The following is a 25,477-nucleotide window of genomic DNA, read 5'->3' as shown; positions in this document are numbered from 1 at the left end:
TAGTGTTATATAATGAGTCACAAATACTGGAAAAGAACTATTCTTGAAGGATAAGAAAACGCGCTTTAAGATTCCCTCTATATATATATAGTACAGCGGATTAGAAGACAGCTACGAATCAAATAATATTTCGAGAAAATAAAAAAAAAGGAAGCAGGCGATAATGGCGGATCAACAAGGAGGAACAATCGTCGGAGGAGTTCGTGATATTGATGCAAATGCAAATGATCTTCAAGTCGAGAGTCTCGCTCGTTTCGCTGTCGATGAGCATAACAAGAAGGAGGTACGTTTTCTATTAGGCTAGTTTCATTTTCCTTTTAATTTACATCCAAAATGATTGTGTTATGTGTGTAGAACGTGACTCTGGAGTACAGGAGGCTCCTTGGTGCGAAAACACAGGTTGTGGCGGGAACGATGCACCATCTCACCGTGGAGGTGGCTGATGGCGAGACCAAGAAGGTCTACGAGGCCAAGGTTTTGGAGAAAGCATGGGAGAATCTCAAGAAGTTGGAGGACTTCAACCACGTTCGCGATGTTTAAGCCTCTATGCTGGTAAACACATCAACATTCATCATTACTCGGTCTCGAGCACTGATCTTAAATACCTAGACACATTAGTTTATTGTAGTTACTTGGAAAGATGTCTTACATTTTGTGCTTTTCTTTCCAGGCTTGTCTGACCTTGCTTTGCCTCTAAGATTGCACGTGATAAGAGTCCCTCTTTAACCAAGATAACTACTTAAATAAGTGAATGTGTGAGTCCGGTCCATTGTGTGCGGAACTGGTGAGATTTGTGTATTGTTTATTGCAAGTTGTCACGTTATATCTATCTACCATTGATTTTAAGAGACATTATGAAGTTAGAAGTAGATGTTATCTCATGATTAAAGGCTAGATATATGACACTAAACAAGATCGAGGGTGAGATGAGACAATTGGTTAGCTAAAATAAGTAAAGAGCATAGCACAAAGCTGAACTAAAAACAGAAGCATTTTGTAGAGATTATTTGATAATTAGAAGAGTTATTTGTCTGATGATGGAGAATGGAAAGACTAAAGCCAAATGAATAGTCTCATACTTTTAGCATTCTCGTTCCTCACTTTCAAGCTCCTTGATTGAGCAACAAAATGACTTTGATTATCCAAGAGTCAACTCGTCTCAAAATAATCAATTCGTTTCATAGCCGGCGGACTATCAAAGCCAACGTTCTTACAGACAAATAGATTAAGTTTGGGTCTAAAGATCTTGTGCTTTGCAGCTGTGTTTTATCTACAGTAACACATATGTGGAATGACTTAATGAACAATGCGATTTTGTTCTTATGAACTGTTTGATTGACTACATCTGGAAGCTCTTCCCCCATTCTCTTAGTTAGCTGTCGCCGGATTTGTTTGTTAGGCTCAACAAAACTCCGGTGCTGAGAGAGAGTGCCACAACACCAAGTGATGCCTCCGTCGATACATGGAAGCCTGCAATGAGGAAGAAATGTTGACATAGCTTAGTTTTTGTGGTGATTTTGTTCAAGAAAATTTTGGATGAATAAACAATGAATTATACCAAAGAAATCGAGGATCATCTTGAATCCGATGAAGCCAAGAACAACTGCTATTGATGGCTGGTTAAGGAAAAGACAAGATTAGATACTGATGACCACAATTAAGGAACTCTCTCTCTTATGCATTTGACTACTTAGTTTTGTTGGAACATTAAACAGAGATAAGCTGAATGAAAAATAAAACAAGTGATAAATGATACCTGCAAATATTCCAGCTCCCCCATTCCTTCAGAAATCAAAGTATAGAGAGACCTCAATCCTGAAGCCAAAACATAATAAATAAACTGTTATGCAAAATCTCCCACTAAAAATTCAATTCAAATCAAATTTTCCAATAATATTGGCAGCATCAGCATCAACAAGATCAAGTACAGACTAAAGAAGTTAGTACCTATGATTGCAAACAGGTTAGAGGTCAAGACTATAAAAGGATCCCTTGTGACGCCAAAAACAGCTGGTATTGAGTCAACCTAAGAGAATGGGCAACAAGCATCAGTGCTGCGCTTCATTTTTTTTTAAACCAAAAAAGATTCACAAAGTGGTGATGGAGTATACAGCAAATGCTATGTCGCTGAGCTCGATCACTGCTACTGTGAGAAGCAATGGTGTGGCCTGCCCAAATTGTTTTGAGATAGATTAGAACCCCAGTCAAAAGATACTATGATAAATTTAGTGAAATACTTACTTTCCAAATGCCATCATTCTTTGTGAAAAACCTATTTCCATCGTAACTTGCTGCCCACAGTTTAAAACATAAGCAAGAAGGAAAAAAAAATCAGTTAATGGGAAGCATGGGAAACAGTATTTATCACTGAAATTAGACGCATGACTACATATAATGCAAGTAACTAGAGGGAACAGAAAGAAAAAAAAAGACGAGGTATATTACATGTGACAGGAATAAATCTCTGGCATGTCTTTACAATGAAGTTGTCAGATAGATCTGTATCATCTTCTTCACTTGAAAATAACTGTAACAAGACATTAGGCACAGAAAAAGCGACCGACCAGCCTTTATGTTCCTTACTAATAGTTGTGTCATGTGTGTATTACAGGTATAAATGCTAAGATGAGGAAACATGCACCTTGAAAGACGAATACAAGAGTACTGCAGCAAGCAGAAGATTCACTGCTTCAAATCTCTGAAAGATCGTAGGGAGGATTTAGAAATTGATCTCAAATGAGGCAGAAAAAAAGAATAAAATAAACAGCAATACAATAACAAACGCTCTGATCCAAAGTCCAAACATAGAAGTCACCTGAAGAGTGGCTGTTCCTAGCACTATGAGCGAGAAGCGAAAGAGAATTGCACCAGCTACACCATAGGTAAGCACCCGATTCTATAGATCCAACATAGCAAAATTATATAATACTCTATTATAGTCAAGAACTAAATCTCTGTGCAGATAAACTGGTACCTGGTACATGAGTGGCACTTTGAAGTACTTGAAGACGAGTACAAAAACAAACAAGTTGTCCACTGACAAGCTTTGCTCCAACAAATAGCTGCAAGAAGTTTGAAAAAAAAAACAGTTTAACTTAATAGATATCGCCTTCAGAGCTAATCAAACTTGTATGTATAATATTCAAAGCACCCTGCAAAAAACTCTGACGCCTTGCCAACACCTTCCTTGAAACCTATCCCGATTCCAAATGCCACGGCAGTGCTTACCTATTGAGAGAAAGAATACAACATTAAGTTTCGTTTACAGAGCAAAAACATATTATTAGCATCAGATGCAAGAAGATACTAACACACAAGGCAACAGTGCTGAAGGAAGTTTTGTTTGTCTCTTCTTGTCTATTATTATTATTATCTCTCAGGCCTTCATCTTCATCTTTGTGTGGTAGAAGATCTATCTTCTCCTTCTCTGTACTAACATACCACACACAAAAAACATTATCATCACAAATTAAGATCACAGTTCATACTAATGATGTAAAGAGTCTCATCTCCTGAAGAAGCATTCACCTGAAGAAGAGGAAGAAAGATCATCTTCCTGATCAGTTCCTCGGGCGCACGCAATGTGAAGGAGGCGACGATTCGCAGCTGAAAAAGCACATTTAGATAGAATCCAAATTACATGAAAATGCAGTTTTGAGAGAGGGGGAGACCTGTAACGAGGGGAGGATTTGCGAGGAGAGAGAGAGGAGACTGAGTCCATCCACGAGCTCGGAGACGATGCGGCGGGATCGCCGGAATGTTTAGGAAGATTCGATCCGGTTTCGCCGGGGAGAGGACTCCGTGGTGGATGACTGAAGCTACTAAGCTCATTAGCGCGTTTCGTAAATTCCAAAAACAAACTACAATGCGAGTGTGTGACCATTATTAATCGGTGATGAAACGGTGTCGTTTTAGAGATTCTGCTGCCTTTGACCCGATGCGATCCGGTCAAACAAATAAAATAAGTAGACAATGTTACCCCTCAGTTGAGTAATTGGTTTAACAAACCGAACCGATTATATAGTCGGGTTAGATCTAATAACTGGTTATAAACCGATTATATAGCAGGTTTCAATCTAAACTGATTAAAACAATAAAAAAAATCTGTAAACTATCCATATAAACATAAAATTAGTTTATATTTATAATATTTTATATTTTAAATTTATTATATTTTAATTATGTATAATATTTACTAACATTACTTTAAACCAAATTATTGAATCAGATTTGACATTGTCAAACTAGATTGAACCGTGATCCAAAAATTATCTGATTTAGTTTTCGATACAGTTTTAAAAAAAACACTGGTATTTTATTCAGTGATTTTAAAAATAATTAGTAACTTAATTTCGTTCTAAACATAAAAAATGTGTTCAAAAAGAAAATCATAAAAAAAAATAATTAAGGGTTATTTATAAGACATTATGAACAGTATTTTTAAAAGTCGACTAAAAATGAACAGTAGTTTGAATAAATTATTTTAAAAAACTGTATGATGTCCGTAGCGTTATTTTTCAGTAAAGTGCATTTTATATAATGTGATAAATTATTAATTGGTCTGCTCGCAATCCTAAACCAGGATACATCTGTCCGAGTCCTGCCCAAGTAAATCTATTTTTTTTTATTATTCAGTTTTTTTTTCTTCCACAACCGAAATCAAACAAAAACAACTGTAAATGAGCGTGAAAAGGAAAAAAATAACTGACAATATAGAAACAAAATAAATCAAAAAAAGGATCAGAATTCATTACAAAGGACTTTTTGGTTTGGTTTTTTGGCAACTCTTTGATTGTCAAAAAGAAACCAAACCCTAATTTCTATTTCACATTTTTTCTTAAAGATTTCGAAACGCACCTCCTCTCTCGTCCCTCATCGCCCTCAATCTCACCGGATCTAACATCTCCGATCAAAATCATCCCAGGTTACTCTCTCTCTCTAACGCCCTCGTCACTGATCTTATTCCACGGTTTAGATTACTCTTTCAGTTCGCATGTCCTTAGGTTTTCTTGATTCTTTTTATTGTCTATAGGATTTGATTCGTTCTTTGCGATGGATCTATGCGTTTTGTGTGATCTTCTGTATTACAGCTCATTGATCTCTGCTATGTATTGACTCTGTTTCTGTATTTTCCATTGAAAAGTCTCTACCTTTGACATTGTAGCAGCTCATATGACCATTCATCTTTTGATGTTTAACGATAAGATTCTGACTTTTCTCTTTTTTCTTTTTTTTTTTTTAATAATGAAGATGTCTAACGTAGCCAAGACCAAATCAAGAGACAAGAAGGTTGTTGTTGTGAATGATTCACACAAGACAACACCTACTAAAGCCTCCTCCATAGGCGGTGCTTACAATCCTCTCTTAGTTGAGTCCTCCTCCTCCTCATCTCTCCACACCACCGGCCGTTTCAGAAGCATTGATGAGTCTGACGACTGTGATTCCGTCTCCAACAACGGTAGCTGGTCTGGAGACTCCGAAGACCACAAAGAGAAAACAACAGCAGCACCACCTTCAGCAAAGCAGGAAGCCACCATTGACAACGAGAAGAGGGAGAAGATGCGGCTCAAGAACGAGAGGAAGCACCAGCGTCAGAAGGAGAAGCGAGCTCAGGAGCTTCACGAGCGGTGCTGTCAGTTCCTCATGTCGAGGAAGCTCGAGGTGCTTACTCAGAAGATTATAGCTATGGAGATTCCTCATCACGAGAAGGCGACTTACGCTCTTATGCTGAACGAAGGGAAGCTGGAGGAGTCTGTTAACTGGCTGCTCGATGTCGGCGGGGCGAGTGTTGAGGATAAGAAGCTGGATCCTAGCTTTGGGAGCTTGAAGATTGACATCTCGGAGGAGTTAGGTAGAATCTTGGAGTTGGAGGCGAAGTATAAGTGGAGCAAGCAGGATGTGGAGAGGGCTGTGGTTACTGCGGAAGGGGATGTTGAGAGAGCGGAGGAGTCGTTGAGGAGACAGAAGCAAGACCATTCTGTAAAAGTAGAGGATGTTAGTAGTAATAATAGCAAAGTCCCTGAAGAAGAGAGAAAGAATGTAAACCAAAGTGTTAATCCAATGGATAAGATTAACATGAATTTGCAGTTGATGAAGAATGCTGCAATGGAGGAGAAGAAACGCATGTCAAATCAACAGCCGCCGCCGCCTAGGCCAATGGAAGAAACGCATCATGTGACGGTGGCTATAGGGAGAGAACCAGTAATGGTGATGCAGCAACAACAACGCTCTCAGTCAGCTAACACAAATGTGCCACCTGTCTCTACTATGAATCCATCCTTTACAGTATCAGCAGGAGGTGGAGGAGGAGGAGGAGGAGGAGGGAGTGGTTGGTACCCTGCTAATGGTCAAACTAACGGCTATTTACCCGTAAGAACTCCGCCTCCTAGTGATCTGAACTCTAACCTGATGTACCAGTATCAGCAATATCAAGGTAACAACGGACACATAATGGGAAGGCCAAGTGAACAGCCCCATGCCGTGGCTCCAGCTGCTTCTCTTGGGCTCTTCTCCGGGTATGGATCAGCGTCTTCATCAGGGATAGACTGGAGCGCTGATGGGTCAGTAGGGAAATATGATTACAGCAAAATCGATTGGAGTTTAGACAGAGGGCTAGCGTGTCCTAGACAAGAGGAACAACAACAGTATGTTGCTGAGGCTTCACAGTATGAAGCAGACATGAGTGGAAGGACGAGAATGAATGGGAATGGGATGGGAGTGCAGGAAGTTGCTTTAGTGGGGAACGGTGGGAGGGAGTGGACATCACCGTTTGAGGGTAAAGATCTGTTTGGTTTGTCTAGACAGTATGTGCCTCCTTCTCTTTGAAGGTGAATGTTTGCTTTCTAGAATAATAAAAAAAAAAATGCAAGGGGAGAGAGTGAGAGAGAGAGAGAGATAATGGATGGATGGTATGAGTTTGTGGTTACTAGTTTTTTTATCAAGTGCTTTCTTGCTTGTTTGCTCAAAATTGGATCTTTCAAATTTACTAATGTTTTTATCCCCAACATATCTAAACATGGAGTGCTATTAAAAGGTGATTTTAAAGAACTTACACCATTGACTTGTGAATATATCCTCTAGTAGGTGAAGTGTAAGAAAAAAGACACGTTCTTGATTCCTCAGCTTCTATGTTGCAAACATCGTAACGAGTCGTAAGCAAGTAAACATCTATCAATGCGTTCTACAACTCGTGGTTACTATTAAGGTCCCAACCTCTGTTACTTGTTCTTATTATTTTCTTTCTTGTTTGAACATGCAACAGAATTTGAGTTTGTATGGGCTTGAAAATGGTCCATAAAGATGGAGAGATGGGCCTTTCTTCTTTCTTGCATATTTAGATACGAATTTTCTGGTTGGTTGGACTTTCACATTATGAAATCACCAATTAGGGTTTGCATATTATTATTTACTTAGACATGAGAATTTTCATTTTAAAAAGTAAAATGGTTCATAAATGAGCGATAAAAAATAATAGAACTAAAGAGAACCAAATATATATAAGAATTTGGTTAAAAAAGACTTAAACGAAATAAGTAAAGATGAAAAGAGTAAATATAATTAGTGAGAATCCCATTGAAATAAAGAAGGTATATTACATTGTCAAATATCGGAAGATTTCTTTTGTAACTTTTCAATCTTTTGAAATTGGTGGATTAATATGTATCCAGAAACTTTATCACATTGTTATCATTTAATGTTTGATAAAGTGAACTTGATTTATCAGTTACATACTTTTCCATTTGAGTATCTCCAAAATACTATTCAAGATTATTATTATATGTAGATTTTCTTTTATTAGCATTTAGTTTCTTTAATACATTTATCCTCAATCGATATGAATATAATTCGAGTAGTTAAAGATGACATTAAATAACTTTTAACTGAATTAAGTACTTTTGGTAAAACTCTGCCATTATATATAAATGATGATCTTCTCTTTTAAGCCTCACAATTTTTAGGATCGATCAATATTCAGTATACTAATCACTAAACTGAAGGAGGAAAATAAATCTAACATGGCTAAGGCAGCTTTTTCACTTGTGTTCCCCATCATCTTCCTTGTTATGCTTGGTTTAGGTATACATTAATCTTTTGTGTTATTCATAAAATATAATCAGTTTATGTTACTTTTTTCCAAAAAGTATTACTTGAATTTTAACTAAATTCGCTGCTCCATGCCTTCAATATCGTAAACTTGTAATTTGTTGTAATATTAGCCTTGGGTATAACATTATCCTTTCTAGTTTACTCATAACAATATTCAAATCTGTTCACAAAACACTACTATGATTTTTTTTTTTTAAATTGGCTTTCTCCATCGGCAAATATATCATATATATTGCAGTTCAGTGTATTAATATATTTTAAATCTTAATTATTTTGTTATAAAAATCTTGTTTGATATAGTTGAGCAGAGTATGAGTTGTGAAGCGACTTTTTGGGCTTGTGGTGATCACTGCAGATCAAAATGCAGAGCTACCTTTGGACCAAATACAACAGCACATTGTCTGAAACAAACTAATCAATGTATTTGTACTTTTCCTTGTCCGGTTGATAAGACTCATATTTGACTTTTAAGAGTATTTCCATATGTTTAAAAAAAATATGCAAGCAGAAATCCAGTCTTTAACAATAAATATTTTAATGTTGTCAAAAAAATATGTTAATAACATTTTCAATTAAATCGCGGATGTCAATAAAATTTATAGAAGAAAGCTAGTGGTAGTAACTACATAGTTCAAGAGAATCGACTTTCCCTTTGCTCTCTTCTAAAATTACGTCTTGATCGTGAAACTTACCCTCTAGGGTCTCAAATTCAAGTCCAATTTCTCGGTTTTTCTTCTCAAAAACTCAATCTTGGCTTCAACAACGTGACACCGTGTAAGAGGAATTTGAGTGTGTATGGGCTTGAAAATATTGACTTACAATGGGCGCTAAAGATAGATAAATAGGCCTTTTCTTTCTTGCATTTAAATCGAATTCTCTGTTTACTTTGAGTTTTCATTTGACCTAATTACCAATTTGATTATTGTATATAGTAGTATTAGACAGACATGACAACACATGCTAAGCTGAAAATTAATGGAATGATTAAAGAGTATTAAAACAGCTATTTAGTAAATCGTGCAAACGGAAATTAATGGAGACAGGTTGTTTGTCTGGTCTGGTCCAACAATATTTAGTTTAATGGAGACGAGTATTAAAAAGACTACTTGCAAGTTTTAAATGTATGAACTAGGCTTAATATGTACCAATATTTAGTTTATTAAAGTCCGTTTAACACATTTTAATAAAACCCGCTTTCTTTTCGATGAGTCTTCGACATTTGATGTACGTAGCTACAGTTTTAACAAGAAAGGTTTACTCCCTCTTTTTATTCTAAGTAGTTTTAGATGAATGCACAAATATTAAAAAAATTATTAATTTTTTCAAAAGTAACATTTAATATATAAATTAGGTGTAGTTAAACTAAGGGCAAATCTCCAAAATAGCACATTTCTAAGTTTATATCACAAAAATAGTACTCAAAAACTAAAATGACCAAAATAGCATTTTATTTTTTGAAAAATTTAATTTTTTTTTATTTTTCAAAATTTGAAATCTTATCCCCAAAACCTTACTTCTCAACTCTAAACCCTAAAACCTAAACTCTAAATTCTAAACCCTAAATTCTAAACCCTAAACCCCACCCCTTGAGTGTTATTTTTGTGACTTTTGACCTTGAGTGCTAGTTTGGGAACAAAAACTTGATTTAGTGCTATTTTGGTCTTTTTCTCTTAAACTAATCATAAAATGCTCAAAAAAAAACTAATCATAAATAAGTATATATTATTTGATTAGTAACACTATACCTAATAAAAGTAAAAGTTACTTAAAATTATGAAAGCTATTTATATTTTGAAACAAACAAATTTTGCTTAAACTAATTACAATAAAAAAAAACAGAGGAAATATATTTTTGTAGGCAGTTGAGTACACTGTACATAGGACTAGGAAAGTAGGAATCGCATGATAATTCGAACATGTTATATACTTCGATTAAAAACCAAGTATTTTTTTGCTGGAGATAAAAAATAAAAATGTTTGTTAATTGTAATGTTTGTACGATGACGACGTTGGAATTGTGTTTTCTTTATTTATATAACATGTGTATTCCGGGCCTTAGACATACAATTCAGGTTCAAAACCAACTGATGTAACATGTGTGTAAGTTTAAGAGGGAACATAGAGTCATCAATTAACTTCGACCACCGTCCTCTTTACCCCTATAGACCACAGCCGCTGGGTTCGTTGGAATTATATTTTGTCTCCAGTTTTAACGACTTGGAAAATTGGTTGGTGGAGGGACGACTACAATTAGTCAAATTAATGAACTCTTGGCGCCCAATAGATATATTAGACATGCCATACACACTCGTTAATAATTTACTCGAATGATTAAAAACAAACAGCTAACGACGTAATGGAAATTGATGATTGATAGAGACAGAGAGTGGTCTGAAAAGTTTATTTATTCGTAGGCTTGTAAAGTCTTATCTCTCGCTCTCATTCTTTGGGGCGGCATTTAAAGGTAAAATTAACTACTCCATTCATTAAGTGGTTTGTTCATGTAAGATCTTCTTCTCAAACTCATTTCTCTTTCATCTTTCCATGTTTTGTTATTTTTTATAGTATTATATTTGGCTTTTCGTTTTTGTTGGCTTCTGGGTTTTAGCCTTTTCTGAGACAAACCTTTCCCCACTGCTATCAATCATTTGTTTTTCTTCTTTTGTTCAGGTCATTACTATCTGTAGGACTTTCTTATCTACCAAATGTTTGAACTATTCTCCTTAAAATTGGTCCTGGTGTGTACTATCTCCTAAGATCTCAGTTTATCTTTTGCTCTTTTCAGGGGTTTTCTTCTCAAGAATGAGCTGATTGCTATACTCACAGCAGAAGACGAAGAAGATTTTTTGTACCTCACTACTGGTAACCTTATTCTTACTAGGGAAGTATAGATTTATTATTTGTTTTTAGATCTTACTTATAGATTTAGTAGGGATTAACGATGGGTCCTCTTGATACTCTTCTTGTGTAAATCCATTGACTTTGTTACACATCTCTGCTTAACTTAATTAGTGTTTATATTCGATATATTAATTTCTTCAAAAACTAAGAGCAAGAGCCTGAGTATCTTGTCCATAAGCTCATTTTGTTTTACAAGCCTCTGATAAATCAAACTCTTAATATTTACAAGTCTAGCTCAAAAACTGGAACTATTTTCTTTTGCTAAGAAAAAAAAAACTGGTACTCTTCACCTCCACACTGTTCTTACTCTTGTTTTGGAAAAAAAAATTCAGAGCCACTGTTGTCAAATGGATGCTAGTAGCACTGGAATGGCAGAGCCAAGGAGTAGCAATGGAGGAAGAGATGTTGTTATCAATGTCTCAGGTGAGGAAGCATCAAGGGTTTCTTCAAAGATGGCTTCACCAGAATCTGAAAAAGCAATGCCCATCAATAAAACCCCCTCTCCTGAAATCTCTAAGCTAGTCAGTAGTCCAAACAAGCCTCCTAGACCTCCAAATCCAAGCTACGACGGTCTAACTCAGAGGAGGTCTTTTGCAAGGTCGGTTTACTCCAAACCAAAGTCCCGGTTTGTGGAACCATCTCTTCCTGTAGACACAAATATTTTAGAGGAGGAAGTCAAGGAACAACTTGGTGCTGCTTTCTCCTTTAGTAGAGCTTCCCCTAACAACAGATCAACAAGGAGTGTCGGCTCAACAACACCGTTAACTCCGAGTAAAGCTGTTGAGGTTGAGAAAGATGAAGATGAAGAGATCTACAAAAAGGTGAAGCTGAGTAAAGAGATGAGGAGAAAGATAAGTGCGTTGGCGTTGTTAGAGCTAGCTTTCTTTGTGGTGATTTTAAGCTCTTTGGTTGCTAGTTTAACCATTGATGCCGTGAAACGCCATAACTTCTGGGGGCTACAAGTGTGGAAATGGTGTGTGCTTGTGATGGTTATCTTCAGCGGAATGCTGGTGACGAACTGGTTCATGCGTGTGGTTGTGTTCCTCATAGAAACAAACTTTCTTTTACGGAGAAAAGTGTTGTACTTCGTGCATGGGTTAAAGAAGAGCGTCCAAGTCTTCATATGGCTTAGTTTGATACTCGTTGCATGGGTGTTTCTATTCAACCACGACGTGGATAGATCCCATGCAGCCACGAAGATCCTCAACGCTATAACAAGAACGCTTATCACCCTTCTCACGGGATCATTCCTTTGGCTGGTGAAAACACTCTTGTTAAAGATCCTAGCAGCGAGTTTCAACGTTGTGAACTTCTTCGACAGGATTCAAGATTCTGTTTTCCACCAGTACGTTCTGCAAACGCTCTCTGGTCCTCCGCTTATCGAAGAGGCGGAGAGGGTGGGGCGTGAGCCGAGAACTGGGCAGTTGAGTTTCGCTAGCGTGGTGAAGAAGGGAGAGGTTAAAGAGAAGAAAGTGATTGATATGGGGAAGGTTCACAAGATGAAGCGAGAGAAAGTTTCTGCTTGGACGATGCGTGTTTTGGTGGAAGCTGTTAGGACTTCGGGTCTTTCTACGATCTCTGACACGTTGGATGAACAAGCACATGGAGATGGGAAAGAGCAAGCTGATAGAGGAGAGATTACTAGTGAGATGGAGGCTTTGGCTGCTGCTTATCATGTCTTTAGAAATGTTGCTCAGCCTTGCTTCAGGTGAGAGATTAATTAACAATATTTTTCATATGCTTTAGATATGATGCTCAATATTCTTTAATGGTTATTGTTTCAGTTACATAGAGGAAGAAGATTTGCTTAGGTTCATGATTAAGGAAGAGGTTGATCTTGTGTTTCCTTTGTTTGACGGCGCTGCTGAGACCGGGAGAATCACCAGAAAAGCTTTCACTGAATGGGTGGTAAAGTCTCCTCAAACACTTTCACACTACGGTTTCAAATTATTTCTAGGTTCTGTTCAAAAAAATATTAACTTTATATTTAATGATTTAATGAAATAGTTTAAGTCAAGAGGTCTACTTATATGTTTGATGTTTCTTTGAAATTATAAGCTCTAAATTTAACAGTATATTTACAAACTTCAAGTTTTACACCATGTATATATTTTTGAAATATTTTTTATTTTTTATTTTTAGACTCTAATTATGTTTGACCGCTCCACTTGAACATGCTATTAGACCGGCTCTGCACTTTTACACTCTTTTGTTCTTAGAGATTATCAGTCTGTGTTTCTTGATTTAGACCACCTGTGTGTGTTGTGTGTTGCTATTTGATCAGGTTAAGGTGTACAATAGCAGGAAAGCTCTAGCGCATTCCTTAAACGACACGAAAACTGCTGTTAAGCAGTTAAACAAACTTGTGACAGCGATATTGATCGTGATTACTGTTGTCATTTGGCTGCTGCTTCTAGAAGTAGCAACCACTAAGGTTTTGCTGTTCTTCTCCACTCAACTCGTGGCTCTGGCTTTTATAATCGGAAGCACTTGCAAGAATCTCTTTGAATCCATTGTGTTTGTCTTCGTTATGCATCCTTATGATGTAGGTGATCGTTGCGTTGTCGACGGTGTCCCGGTAAACCTCACCACCCAAGATCCGTTTCATTATTACTACATGTCTCTGTAACTTCATTTCACATTCTTGTGGTTCTTTTCAGATGCTGGTTGAAGAAATGAATCTGTTATCGACGGTGTTCTTGAAGCTTGACAACGAGAAAGTGTATTATCCAAACTCTGTTTTGGCCACTAAACCGATAAGCAACTACTTTAGAAGTCCAGATATGGGAGAAACAGTGGAGTTCTCTATCGCGTTTTCAACACCAGTCTCAAAGATAGCACATCTCAAAGAAAGAATCGCTGAGTAAGTATCACCCTTCACTCATTTGAAACTGTTCTAGATCACATCTTGAAAGAGTTCTTGATTTGGTTTGTTGTGTGGAAACAATCAGTTACTTGGAGCAGAATCCGCAGCATTGGTCACCGATACACACGGTGGTGGTTAAGCAGATAGAGGACATGAACAAGCTGAAGATGGCTTTGTACAGCAACCACACCATCACGTTTCAGGAATACAGAGAGAGGAATATCAGAAGAACTGAACAGTCTTTGGCTATTAAGAAAATGTTGGAGGATCTTCACATTGATTACACTCTACTTCCTCAACAAGTCCATCTCACCAAGCTCGACAAAATTTGAAAAACTGGTTTGGTTTATACGAAACCGATTATTTATGATACTATTATCAAATGTTGCTCGTGCTGTTTTATCTACACTTTTAGATTAGAAGATGAAATCATTATTCCAAGTTCTAATGAATTGGAAGTTGTTACAGATTTATTATTTTTATTTGGCATTACATTCACAAATCTTTCAAGCTTACTACAGTCTACATGATTTCTAACCAATACTTTTGACATGGACTCATTAAAGACTTCTTATGATTACCAATGCAAACATTATTCGTATAAAACACTGATCTTAGAATAAATATAGCAATTATGAAGAAAGCCTAGTTTGTTAATGACTATATGCTCGAAATTAAACTTGATGACACTAAAATCGAAAGATCTCCAACTAATGATAGTAGTAATTAAGAATTTGTTTAAATTAATCTCACCATATATATATATATATAAACATTTTTCAAAAAAAAAAGAAGATTATATTAATACATGCATATATAATCTTCTTTGCATGATTAGCTAAGTATTAAGTAATGCAAAGTAATCATATGGTCATCTTTGAACTTCATTTCATGCTCGAGGGACACGTCGCTTTGGCCATAGTCATACAAAACTATGCAGATCGTGCTAAGCACTCTGATAGAACCTTTTTTGTTTCTTTAATGGCACATATAGAATATTATTAGCTCTTCATTTAATTACTCTATTAAATATAAGGTTGTTCGATCAAAGCTTCAAACTCATAATTAATTAATCAGAATACATATATATATATATACTACACATAGAGGCATATACCATGCAGGCATGCACAACAATTTATTTTAAACTATATCAGTATTTAAACATTTGATAAATATCCTCCACCACTATTGACGAAACAAACATTGAGATTTAGAAAAAACATTGAGATTTTTAAAAACTGCATTAAGTTTCAAGAATTGTATACACTCGAAATTTTGATTTCATGGTTTCACTAGCAATAATACTTTCTCAATAATTAACAAGAGCGTTATTACGATTTTACCAAAAAAAAAAAAGAGCGTTATTACGCTTACAAGTCACATGTGGTATCAATGCAGAATGAGTATGTATCTGTATACAATTATTCGCGTATATCCGCGGTCATCCAATAATCTCAATAGAGCATAATTTACTTAATTTGTTACGTATTATGTGCAATCATTAGGATTTAGAGGGAGTATTGTTGTATACAAATACATTGCACGATCGTTGTTTTAAGATTGTATACTTCGTTAACTATACTTAGTTGTTGATTTGGGCAATGGTATAATTTAATCATCCGCGTAATAGAATAGAAATACGCTTTAATATATATAATCATCGAACTATTTCTTATTAGCAAGTTGTTATGGCAAAAGTACCATTTGTCAAGATATAGAAATCAACCATATATATATAACTCTTCTCACAATTTCAATGATAAATCTATAATAATTTCAATTAAAGTACTTAAGTTAAAGAATATTATCAGGAGCGACAAGATACAATTTATTAGAGAAGATGAGACATGCATGGGTTTGGAGTTTGGAGTGTGAAGTTTAATTGTTCGTTTTCTAAATAAACATGTCTTATAAATTTGATTAGAAATATAATTGTAACTTTAAGATTTAGAGTCGACATCTAACATTTTTGTTTTGTTACACAAAAAATGTCACTTTAAAATTACAATGCAAATTTTATTTATTTTCAGCTTAAATTAATTGTAAAATGCATTGATCTGATAAATAATTTTAATAATTAATATTATGATTTTATCATCAACGATATGATCTTAGATTCATATATTTTATATTAATTCGTAAAATAACATATATAATTTAAAATTGACACTTAAATTTTTTTTCATATACTCAGTTCAATTTGGTGCTTAAAACCCCTTGTGGTTGATAAGTCTGCTGATTCATTCTTTTATTTTTCACATTTATTCACTGGAAAAGATTACTTATATAAGATACAAATCTTTAAATTTATAAAGGTTAAGCAAGTACATGTAACTTTGAAATTCAAAACTTCTTCACACCACCAAAATTTCCGAATCAAAGATATTACATTGATATCAGCAAAATATCGTCAAAAATCATACTACATGATAAAGCTAACATTGCAGAGCAATATTTAAACTAAAAGTAACCAAACTCAATAATAAAAAGATAAATCAAAATGACTTGACATGGACTGAAAATGGGCCATGCGTACGTGCGACCGTGCGTGTGATATATTTGTTTATTGTTGAGAGTGTAATGGAGAAGATTGTAATCGGAACTTTTAAAGATGATCAAAGTGGAAAAGAGAAGTAAAGCAAAAGCTCTCCACTTTCTCTATTCCCATGGAAGCATCAGTACTTCATGTTCATCCATCGCTACAAACCCTTTCACTTTATTTTAAAACTACACTTTCTTTATTTGTTATGCAATTTTATTAAGCTTTAATATGTCCATTCACGATCTGCTTCAATCATCCTTTGCTTCTCATTTGGATATCGAATTTCTCGGATACTGCCTCTTTCTTTGCTTTTTATACACAACAAACACTTTCATGTATGATTGATTCCATGTTTTATTAACTAACACGCTTTATATATTTTACATATATCCTTGTGGTACTTTACAGACATTTTGTATTTGAAGCTGGATTTTATCTAACGAAACTATGTAAAAAGTTTACCAAATAACTAAAATAAATTATATGCAAGAAGTTAGGAAAGAGTGGTCATCTCAATCATTTTGATATTTTATATGTAACCTTTGTACTCTTTAGTTTCTAAAAATTGATTTAGGTTTTTTGTAACAGGGCATAAATATTGAATTAGTTATTTAAAAATATATAATTATATATAGTTAATAGTATAACAAAAGCTTATATAAGCTATACACATATACTAATTAAATTTAAAAAGATTAGTAAGATTATCCCTTTGTAGCAAAATACAAAAACTACTTTAATATAGAAGATACCATGTATACTACTTGGTATAGTAACTACATGTTAGTATTGTAAGCATTTAGAAAGACCAAAACAAATGTTTAGACAAGTATTTAAGAGAGTTTCTAAGAAAAAATAAACGTACATTATACATGAAACACTTGAATTTTAACCAATGTTTTCATTTTGAAACACTGATCTGTTGCTATATGCACATCATAATTTTTAATGGTGACCAAGTATTTTTTAGTTGTGCTACTCTAAATTACCATTATACCGTAAAGCCTTATCTATGAGTTTTTTTCTGGTAGATGCTAGATGACTAAAGTTTAAAGAGGTGAAAAGATTAGTTCACATTTAAAAGTGTTTGCATTCATTAAAATTTGAGTTTAAAGCATTTGATTAAAGCATGTGATAGATCCATAGAAAAAGAGAAAGTTGGTAGCTTGTTTTTTTTCCCTTTGGGATCACCAACTACTTTATATATAAATGATCATATAATCCTCCAGAAATCATTTTGCTTTGCACGTAACGGATCCCCTCGACGATATCATTGTCAAAAATTATCTACTTTTACAATGGCTATTTGTTTCAATATGTAGATGTCAAGATGATGTTGTCACGGGTTTTCAATCTCAATAACAAGTTAAGACCGTCCGTTTCAAGACTCATTGAAGTATATCCCAACTGCAATATGGTCATCATGGGCCACATAACAGCATGTGAAATTCAGCATGGAGGGGGATAACACCCCATCCTTTGCTAATGAACCGAACAAACGCATGTCGAACTACATCTAGATCTAACCATTTTTGTCTGGTAGAAAACTAGAAATAGTTAATGTTTATTTTTATAATTTTCTACTTTTAATAGTTAATACAACAATTGAAAAGATTAAAAAGACATTATGAGAAATATGATAGGAACAATTTTTTTTTATTAAGTTAGGATATGTCTATACCAAGATCCAACTAATTTATTAAAGAGATAGTACTTGCCAATAGTTTATGTAAAGAGATAGTACTTACGAATAGTTTAATTACAAGATTTTGTAATGAGACCTAAAACATAACTTCTTTATTTGAAATGATAATAATTTAGTTCATGACAGAACTTTAATCCATAACCTAATGTTTTGCCTCAAATTCTTTCTCTATTCACTAGATTACTATCGTTTGGTTTTGAATCAAATTTTTACAAACGCAAAATTTATAACACGACATATAGTTACAAAACCAAACACATGTGAAGAATCACATGATCTTAAAACATAAAAAAAAACGAAAGCCTAATAAAAAGTTACAAAATAAAGAAAAAAAAAAGATTCACAAGATCAAACCCGCAAAAGTGGTTTCATACACAGGAAGTTCGTCTCCATACAGATTATGATGATGACTCCCAGCTAAATCCAGCTCAAACAGATCAGAACTCGAATCACTTACAACATCATCATCATCATCTTCATAATCCTCAAAGTCATTACTCTTGACCATACCGTTCTCATGGTTCTTGTGATAATCTCTCAGAAACTCTCTAGCAATCTCCTCCACTGATCTCCTCCCTCCATCTTCCACATTCTTCTTCACCGACTTTCTTATGTAACCGTTGCTCAGATAATCTTCCTCTTCTTCTTCCGCGGTGACGATCACATTGACCGGAGAAAACCTGACGCTCCGTTTGATACGGTCAGATGGTTTCTCGGAGGCTTTGTTCAGACAAGACCTTGAGAAGGAAGAAGCTGAAGAACACGTCGGTTTAGTAACGTCATAGCTCGTCTTCCTCGGATAACTCTTAACCGCAGAGGAGGATTGTTTAGAAGAACCGTTGTTGCTGAACAGAGAGTTGATGAAGTTAACGATCCGTACACCAGGCGAAGCTGGAGTTTTGAGCTTACTCGTGTACCTTCTGGTTCTTGTATTCTCACAATCCTCGTCGTACCTCGTGATCTTGGGAGCGTCGGAGGCGTAATCGTAGTCGTCGGACACACGTGTTGCTCTGTTTTGGCGAAACAGAGCTTTATCCTCTGTTTTTGCTCTGTTTTGGCGAAACAGAGCTTTATCCTCTGTTTTTCTCGGTTTTGTTGTCTTTGAAGGACCGAAACACAAGGGCCGTGAGGACGTTGTCTTCTTAGGGTGAGTTAGTTCGGTGTCGGAAGACGAGAAGATGCTGGAGTTGGAGTCGGAGGAAGACGACATAGAGCCGAATAGCCGATCTCTTCCTCTGTTTACGCTGATGCTCTGTTTCTTGGCGGTGTTGAGAGAGTTTAGAAAAGGTTGGGTTTTTTGGGTTTTGGGGTCGATGGAGTTGTAGATTTCGTCGAGGAGAGTGGAGGAGAAGGACGGGTTTCTAGATTGGGTTTTGGATCTATGCATGGTTTGGTCTGAGAAACTTTGGAATTTTAGGAGGAAGAAGAAGAGACAAAAGAAGAAAGAGATTGTTAATGTCTTTAAACTGTTTTGGTGTTTGTTTCCTTTCTCGGAAGTTGTAGAAGAAGACGACGAATGAGACACAATAGAGGGGGAGCGAGGTGGCTTATATATAAATGGCCATCTTGGCGCGTGTTATTCACGTATAATTTACCGGTTGGACCACCGCACAAGTGCATTTTTCAATTGTTTTTAGGTATATATGCATGTACCTCAAAAAATTACAATGAAAATTACACTCATCTACATTACAAAGATAACATGTTTTGGTATCTAAAACTCTTGGATTAGTTAGTAGAGTAAAAAAAATTAGAAGTTCAAGTCTTGTGGTGAGGAGTTTACTTTCTCAAAAAGAAAATAATTTAACATAGTCTACATTTGGCCATAGGGAATAATACATGATTGTTGGATCAAAAAAAATTATTCAATCAAAAACAAAAATGTAGCCATATACCAAAAAAAAACATAACGGATTGTTCAAATTGTCTAGAGAGGTCTCAAACTTAGGTGGGTTTTGGGAAAGGATGTGATTTAAAATTAAGCAAGCTCTTGGTTAACAATAATATTGTTGTATGTTTAGCTTAAATTAAAGCAAAGTCTCTCTTGCAGGGCTACACCCATATTTGTACATTGGGTTGTCTAGACAAGGACAGGTTAAGGAACATAACTTGTTTTGCGTCTTTTTCAGTTATCTCACATGCTTCATTTCCCTTCTTGTTCCTCCATTGTTCCTCATTTCATCAACACTTATGTCTTCTTATTTCCATTATATATCTTTATCACACTTTGGCCAATGTTTTCCATTTTATGTTATCGATCTCATCATGACATCAATATTAGCTTGTACAAAAATAGAAGAATAATGCATGACATACTGTATATTAATGGGATCTATATGAATGTCACTGTTGTGTCAGTATCCACATTCTAGGAGAATGAATGCCGTTGAAAAAGCAAAATTACAATGTTGAAATCTTACAGTATTAATGTTTAATGGAAAAGAATCTTGCAATAGAATCCAACAAACTATTCAGTTATAGGGATGTGTGCGAGAGAAAAACAGAAACTAAAGTGAAAGAAAAAATTCGCACGGGGGAGTCAGAGATTCAGCTGTTCAGGGAGAGACAATAAGAGCTGACACAAAAAAGAAAAGAGAGAGGAAAGATTCATTCACGCGGTGAAGCTCAACTGTGTCTGTGTGGGGTCCTACACGTGACCTGCCACGTGAAGCATTGCTATGTTCTTCTTTATGTGACCCTCGCACGATCGGGCCTCTTCGCCACACGCGTACGGTACTTGTTCTTTCACAGAGAGAGAGGTAGAGAGGGTGATGGTCTGATGGACCAGTCTACCCTTATAGGCTTGGGCCATGTGTCTCCTCCAAAGACGAGAACTCGCTGTGAATGTTTTTGTAACCCCTCTTAACTGTCATTTTATCATTTCAACAATCTCTCCCCATGGATCATCTTATAATCAAGTAGAGCCTGACAAGGCCTTGTGTTATATCATTTTCAAATCTTTTTCTTTTATCCACTTGTATCCATTTTGAAAAGATGGTAAGAATGAATGTATATCTATAGCATTTTTTTTATAATGATTTGTTCCTTCTCATCTGAATAATTACATTACATATTTTTTTTTTTTGTCACAAATTTACATTACATATTACTTCAATGTTATTATGTGATGAAAAGGTTGAGTATAATTAGAAGAAGTTACCTTAACACTAATCAAGTTGTTAATTCTTTTTTTTTGTAACTTTGCTGTTGATATTTCTTCTTCTTCTTTTTTCAAGCATTAATGTATCTCCAGAAAAAGAAATCATAGAAAGTTCTAAAATTTTACGTTTAATCGAAAGTTCCAAAACTTTTAATAAAAAAATCATATTACTAAGTTATATCAAGGAAGACTAAAACAATTCTGAAAATGAAGCTATTCCAAAGTTTGGAAAATTCATGGAATTCGTTTAATACAACCATAGTTTTTCTAATAATCACCATTAAGGCATTAACCAATATATTTTCCACAAAACTGAACCAAACCGGACAAATTAATTTTTCTATTTGAAAACGGATGGGCCTTAGTAATACTGATTCAAAGGCCCATACAGATACAAAATCAACATAGATAGAGATGGCCCACATTTATCCAAACGAGTTATGATTTTTCACAAAGCCAGAACGATCAAGATGCCTCCCGAACAACTCCAAACTGAAAAATATCAGACACAATGTTCGGTCAGTCTACATCTCTCTAGAAAAATCCATCTCCACTCCTATTTAAATCCCACAAAGTCTCAAACAATCTCCATCAAAAACAAAAAAAAATCAAAGAAGAAGAAATCAAGAAATAAAGAACGCAAACACAACAAGTGAAACAAATGGATTTTGGAAGGTTCCCTATAATCTCAATCCTCGAAGACATGCTCGAAGTCCCCGAGGAACACAACGAGAAGAGCCGCAACAACCCCTCTCGAGCATACATGCGGGACGCAAAGGCCATGGCGGCTACACCAGGCGACGTGATCGAGCATCCGAACGCGTACGTATTCGTGGTGGACATGCCTGGGATCAAAGGAGACGAGATCAAGGTTCAGGTGGAGAACGAGAATGTGCTTGTGGTGAGTGGAGAGAGGCAGAGGGAGAACAAGGAGAGCGAAGGCGTGAAGTACGTGAGGATGGAGAGGAGAATGGGTAAGTTTATGAGGAAGTTTCAGCTGCCTGAGAATGCGGATTTGGAGAAGATCTCTGCTGTTTGTCATGATGGGGTTTTGAAGGTGACTGTTGAGAAGCTTCCTCCTCGTGAGCCTAAGAAACCAAAGACTATTCAGGTCAAAGTGGCTTGAGTTTGTTGATGATATGTGTGTTTGGTTCTCGGGTCTGAATGTAATGGGAATGTGAGGGACTGCGTGCTGTGTGATCTAAGATGTAATAAAAGTGTCTGCTCTGTTTTAATTTTTTTTTTTTTGTTATTTTAATTAACGTGGTCGGTTTTAAGCATCTACCGTCCTGAAGTACAAGAAATAGCTATGGGATCACGAATGGTAACACAATGGAAGCATGTATAAGATGGATATTGAACGACAACAACAATTGCAATGTGAAAATAGATGGATGTTTAAACAGTTTTCATCATGTGATCACCTTAGGATCCATTTGAGAATTAGTTTGGGTATTTTATAGGCTTGGGATACTTGGAAAAAAATTTAAGCAGTATTGCAGAGGTATATCTTCTCAGGTTCCTCACACGAGCTATGTCTCAAGTACCTTAAATTCTAATCGAAGTAATTTATGAAACTGTTAACAGTTTTATTAAAATCTTCGCGAGTTCTAACATACGTACCAAGTTTGAGGATGTGTTCTATCTTTTCAAAGTTCAAAGATTAATAAAAGTAAAAATTCTATAAACTAATAATAATGTTTGGACTATAGGACTTTATTAATTTTATAAAGTTATTACTTATAAGAAAAATTCATATATTTCTGTTTTTAAGAGGTTCGTTTGTTCGTCATATATGACTAATTTTGTATATAATTTTACTATGTATTATTAAAATATGTTAAAATGCTTAAAAAAAATAGAAATAAAATTTATTGTGAATATAAAATAAATTTTTATTTGTATTTATATAAAAATATTATTTTGTGATTTTAGTAAAATATTTACATGAAAAATTTAGAATTATTATTTATTCATTTATTAATTTATATCAGAACATGTTCGATTCATAACCATATCTCTTTTTATTAACTTATTTATTCATTTTGCTAACAGTTACCATTCAGTTCAAATGTGTATACTACTTGTATTACTTAATTTTGTGAAGGAAAGCATCACTTGGTGGTTTTTATGTGGAATAGACTGATCAACTGTACGTAGACATTACAAGTTTTGACTTCCCCAATAAGACATACTTCCAATAAACCTTAACTTAGTCTTTTTAGAATAGAATTGTCTGTCGATTAGTCTTGTTACGATTCCCTACTTGGATTTGTGAATCGATCTAAGACCAATCAAGAACGAAAGCAAACAAACGAGACATACAAGATTGTTAACTCTGTGTTCACCGCACTCCTCCGATGTGAAGAAGATGCTATATTTACCGGACCGGCCGGTGATGTATTCATCACACATCACTTGCTTGAGAAGAATCAGATGACATATAAACCTACACGTCTACTTCATGTTTATTTATCTACGTTTAGATAACTATATTTTGTTTGTGGACAAATATTGGCTGCATTCATTAAGAATTACGTCCATTCAAAACTTGTTATCATGTCCATTTATCCATGACTAGATGACCATTTCTTATTTGTGAACAAACATTGACCGCATTCGTTGAGAACAACTATCCATGAAAAACCGTGACTGGCTATAGGGTACATTACAAACTATATAAAAAAACCTACTACTATAAGACTTACTCACTTTCACAAACTTGATACTTTTCTGATTTTCTCAAAAGCTTTATCTATCACGTTCGGTATATTTTGAACAATCGAATTCAAAATATGAACTACACATTTTACATAAAAAACTTTCGGTTGCATACTAATTCTCTTCGAAACTGCTTTTTAAGAATAAAGTACATGTTGTCGTCAGATGATGCATTATCCACAATAATCATGAAGACTTTCTTTTCTCTAGATTACCTCGCCGCTTTAACTACACTCAAGATTACCTCGACGCCTTTGGTGAATGTTTTTTTGATTTTGTAATTTTGATGAAAAAACTTAATTTGTAAAAAAAAATTTTTTTGACTAGAACCTTATTTTTATGGTTTTAACGAGAAAATAAAATTTGTAATTTTAACGATTTTTTGTGATTTTAGCAAGAAAATTTGTTTTATCCCTTTAGCGGAAAAGCTTGATTCAGCGATTTAAACAGAAAATACCGGTTTGTAGAAAAATTTAATTTATGGAAAAATTTTGATTTTGAAATTTTGGCGAAAAAATTATTGTGTGTTTTTCATTAATAGATATGAATACATATTTAAATACTAGGAGATCCCTGATGACTATTGCCTTCATTTGGCAAACTCAAAAGTAAAATACGAAAATAAAAATGATGAGACACAAAGTCTCCAGCGGCCATTATATAAGTTGTTAGTTATCTTCTACATATTTAAATATTAGGAGATCCCCTGATGACTATTTTTCTTCTTCTTTTTTTAAAGTACCCCTGACGACTATTGCCTTCATCTGGCAAACTCAAAAAGTAAAATAAGAAAGGTAAAATTATTAGAAACAAAAGTCTCCATCAGCCACCTAACGTTCCACACCGCCAATTATAAAAGAAACCTATACCAGTTGCTCAAGAAAAAAAAAGAAACCCATGTCCGATACTTCCTCGACGTGTTCACACTCCTTTTCTCATAGCTTCAGGGTACAGTCATTTCAGATCTTATATTTAAACATTATCCGGTTCGTCTATAAGATGTGTCTGAACACCCCATTCCACAAGTGTATATAACTTCTTTTTTCCCTCAAACCAAACGTTAACATCTGTTGAGAGGGAATCATACGTGTATCGTTCTAGGTCTTATTCCTCTCTTCTCAACATCGATTATCAAATGAGATATTTACAAACACAATATGATGAATCACAAACTGGTTAGAGTTATAAGCATTATTATAAAATAATATCAGGAAAACTTCTTTAAAAGTAGTTAGTTCACACTGTCAAGTAGCAGAACATATTATTTGATTATTGCATCTACTTTTTATAGTAAGAATCAGCTAAGCATCACTATATTGCTACGATTTTCTTTTCTTTTTAGTGCTCACTGTATATTTTCAACATAATTTTTTTATAAACATTATCCAAAATATTGATATGAAATGTAATTTAAAAAAAAAATTGATTTCCAACAGACTTTGTTTTAGGTTCGTCATTTTAGCAACTCCACGT

General features: G+C 34.9%; 6 protein-coding genes across 8 annotated transcripts; 4 read left to right on the top strand and 2 right to left on the bottom strand.

Moving 5' to 3' along the window:
• Nucleotides 1-19: 19 nt before the first annotated feature.
• Nucleotides 20-863, top strand: LOC106383811 (cysteine proteinase inhibitor 1). The gene is made up of 3 exons (XM_013823871.3): nt 20-283; nt 355-552; nt 671-863. The coding sequence occupies exons 1-2, from the start codon at nt 164-166 to the stop codon at nt 538-540; spliced, it is 306 nt and encodes a 101-aa protein (XP_013679325.1). The 5' UTR covers nt 20-163; the 3' UTR covers nt 541-552; nt 671-863.
• Nucleotides 864-1,154: 291 nt separating this feature from the next.
• On the bottom strand, nt 1,155-3,897 carry LOC106383803 (thylakoid membrane protein TERC, chloroplastic-like). The gene is made up of 14 exons (XM_013823862.3): nt 3,672-3,897; nt 3,529-3,606; nt 3,312-3,427; nt 3,152-3,228; nt 2,975-3,062; nt 2,816-2,896; nt 2,642-2,698; nt 2,446-2,527; nt 2,242-2,291; nt 2,112-2,168; nt 1,948-2,026; nt 1,757-1,815; nt 1,559-1,616; nt 1,155-1,470 (listed from the first exon to the last, which is right to left on the bottom strand). Exons 1-14 carry the CDS (start codon nt 3,829-3,831, stop codon nt 1,373-1,375), a joined length of 1,140 nt encoding a protein of 379 aa, XP_013679316.1. The 5' UTR covers nt 3,832-3,897; the 3' UTR covers nt 1,155-1,372.
• Nucleotides 3,898-4,692: 795 nt separating this feature from the next.
• On the top strand, nt 4,693-8,683 carry LOC106383792. Its single transcript, XM_013823853.3, has 3 exons — nt 4,693-4,924; nt 5,251-8,076; nt 8,407-8,683. Exon 2 carries the CDS (start codon nt 5,251-5,253, stop codon nt 6,823-6,825), a length of 1,575 nt encoding a protein of 524 aa, XP_013679307.2. The 5' UTR covers nt 4,693-4,924; the 3' UTR covers nt 6,826-8,076; nt 8,407-8,683.
• Nucleotides 8,684-10,623: 1,940 nt separating this feature from the next.
• LOC106383774 (mechanosensitive ion channel protein 10) lies at nt 10,624-14,388 on the top strand. Of its 3 annotated transcripts, none has more exons than XM_013823841.3 (7): nt 10,624-10,776; nt 10,892-10,968; nt 11,340-12,715; nt 12,792-12,915; nt 13,292-13,585; nt 13,668-13,870; nt 13,959-14,388. In XM_013823841.3, the coding sequence occupies exons 3-7, from the start codon at nt 11,355-11,357 to the stop codon at nt 14,203-14,205; spliced, it is 2,229 nt and encodes a 742-aa protein (XP_013679295.2). In that variant the 5' UTR covers nt 10,624-10,776; nt 10,892-10,968; nt 11,340-11,354; the 3' UTR covers nt 14,206-14,388. The 3 variants fall into 3 exon arrangements, with proteins under 3 accessions (XP_013679295.2, XP_048603813.1, XP_013679289.2); XM_048747856.1 differs by having other exon boundaries at nt 10,771-10,789; XM_013823835.3 differs by lacking the exon at nt 10,624-10,776 and having other exon boundaries at nt 10,806-10,968.
• A 3,805-nt stretch (nt 14,389-18,193) lies between these two features.
• LOC106383766 (protein BIG GRAIN 1-like D) lies at nt 18,194-19,832 on the bottom strand. The gene has a single exon (XM_013823826.3). It carries the CDS (start codon nt 19,508-19,510, stop codon nt 18,464-18,466), a length of 1,047 nt encoding a protein of 348 aa, XP_013679280.1. The 5' UTR covers nt 19,511-19,832; the 3' UTR covers nt 18,194-18,463.
• A 1,938-nt stretch (nt 19,833-21,770) lies between these two features.
• Nucleotides 21,771-22,520, top strand: LOC106416308 (17.6 kDa class II heat shock protein-like). Its single transcript, XM_013857170.3, has one exon. The coding sequence runs from the start codon at nt 21,945-21,947 to the stop codon at nt 22,407-22,409; it is 465 nt and encodes a 154-aa protein (XP_013712624.1). The 5' UTR covers nt 21,771-21,944; the 3' UTR covers nt 22,410-22,520.
• The last annotated feature ends 2,957 nt before the right edge of the window (nt 22,521-25,477 follow it).

The sequence above is a fragment of the Brassica napus genome, chromosome A2 (assembly GCF_020379485.1).
Source record: "Brassica napus cultivar Da-Ae chromosome A2, Da-Ae, whole genome shotgun sequence".
NCBI classification, from domain to species: domain Eukaryota; kingdom Viridiplantae; phylum Streptophyta; class Magnoliopsida; order Brassicales; family Brassicaceae; genus Brassica; species Brassica napus.
The sequence above is the reverse complement of the archived record's forward strand: the minus strand, read 5'-3'. Positions and strand labels throughout refer to the sequence as shown.

Bases quoted from the DNA above. Each gene is read 5' to 3' on its own strand.
- LOC106383766 (XM_013823826.3), bottom strand. From the start codon at position 19,510: ATGCATAGATCCAAAACCCAATCTAGAAACCCGTCCTTCTCCTCCACT.
- LOC106383803 (XM_013823862.3), bottom strand. From the start codon at position 3,831: ATGAGCTTAGTAGCTTCAGTCATCCACCACGGAGTCCTCTCCCCGGCG. The intron at 2,027-2,111 runs GTATACTCCATC...CCATTCTCTTAG, and splicing joins TCAGCGACATAGCATTTGCT to GTTGACTCAATACCAGCTGT. The intron at 1,816-1,947 runs GTACTAACTTCT...TTTTGGCTTCAG, and splicing joins TAACCTGTTTGCAATCATAG to GATTGAGGTCTCTCTATACT.
- LOC106383774 (XM_013823841.3), top strand. From the start codon at position 11,355: ATGGATGCTAGTAGCACTGGAATGGCAGAGCCAAGGAGTAGCAATGGA. The intron at 13,586-13,667 runs GTAAACCTCACC...GGTTCTTTTCAG, and splicing joins GCGTTGTCGACGGTGTCCCG to ATGCTGGTTGAAGAAATGAA. The intron at 13,871-13,958 runs GTAAGTATCACC...GGAAACAATCAG, and splicing joins CTCAAAGAAAGAATCGCTGA to TTACTTGGAGCAGAATCCGC.
- LOC106383792 (XM_013823853.3), top strand. From the start codon at position 5,251: ATGTCTAACGTAGCCAAGACCAAATCAAGAGACAAGAAGGTTGTTGTT.
- LOC106416308 (XM_013857170.3), top strand. From the start codon at position 21,945: ATGGATTTTGGAAGGTTCCCTATAATCTCAATCCTCGAAGACATGCTC.
- LOC106383811 (XM_013823871.3), top strand. From the start codon at position 164: ATGGCGGATCAACAAGGAGGAACAATCGTCGGAGGAGTTCGTGATATT. The intron at 284-354 runs GTACGTTTTCTA...TTATGTGTGTAG, and splicing joins ATGAGCATAACAAGAAGGAG to AACGTGACTCTGGAGTACAG.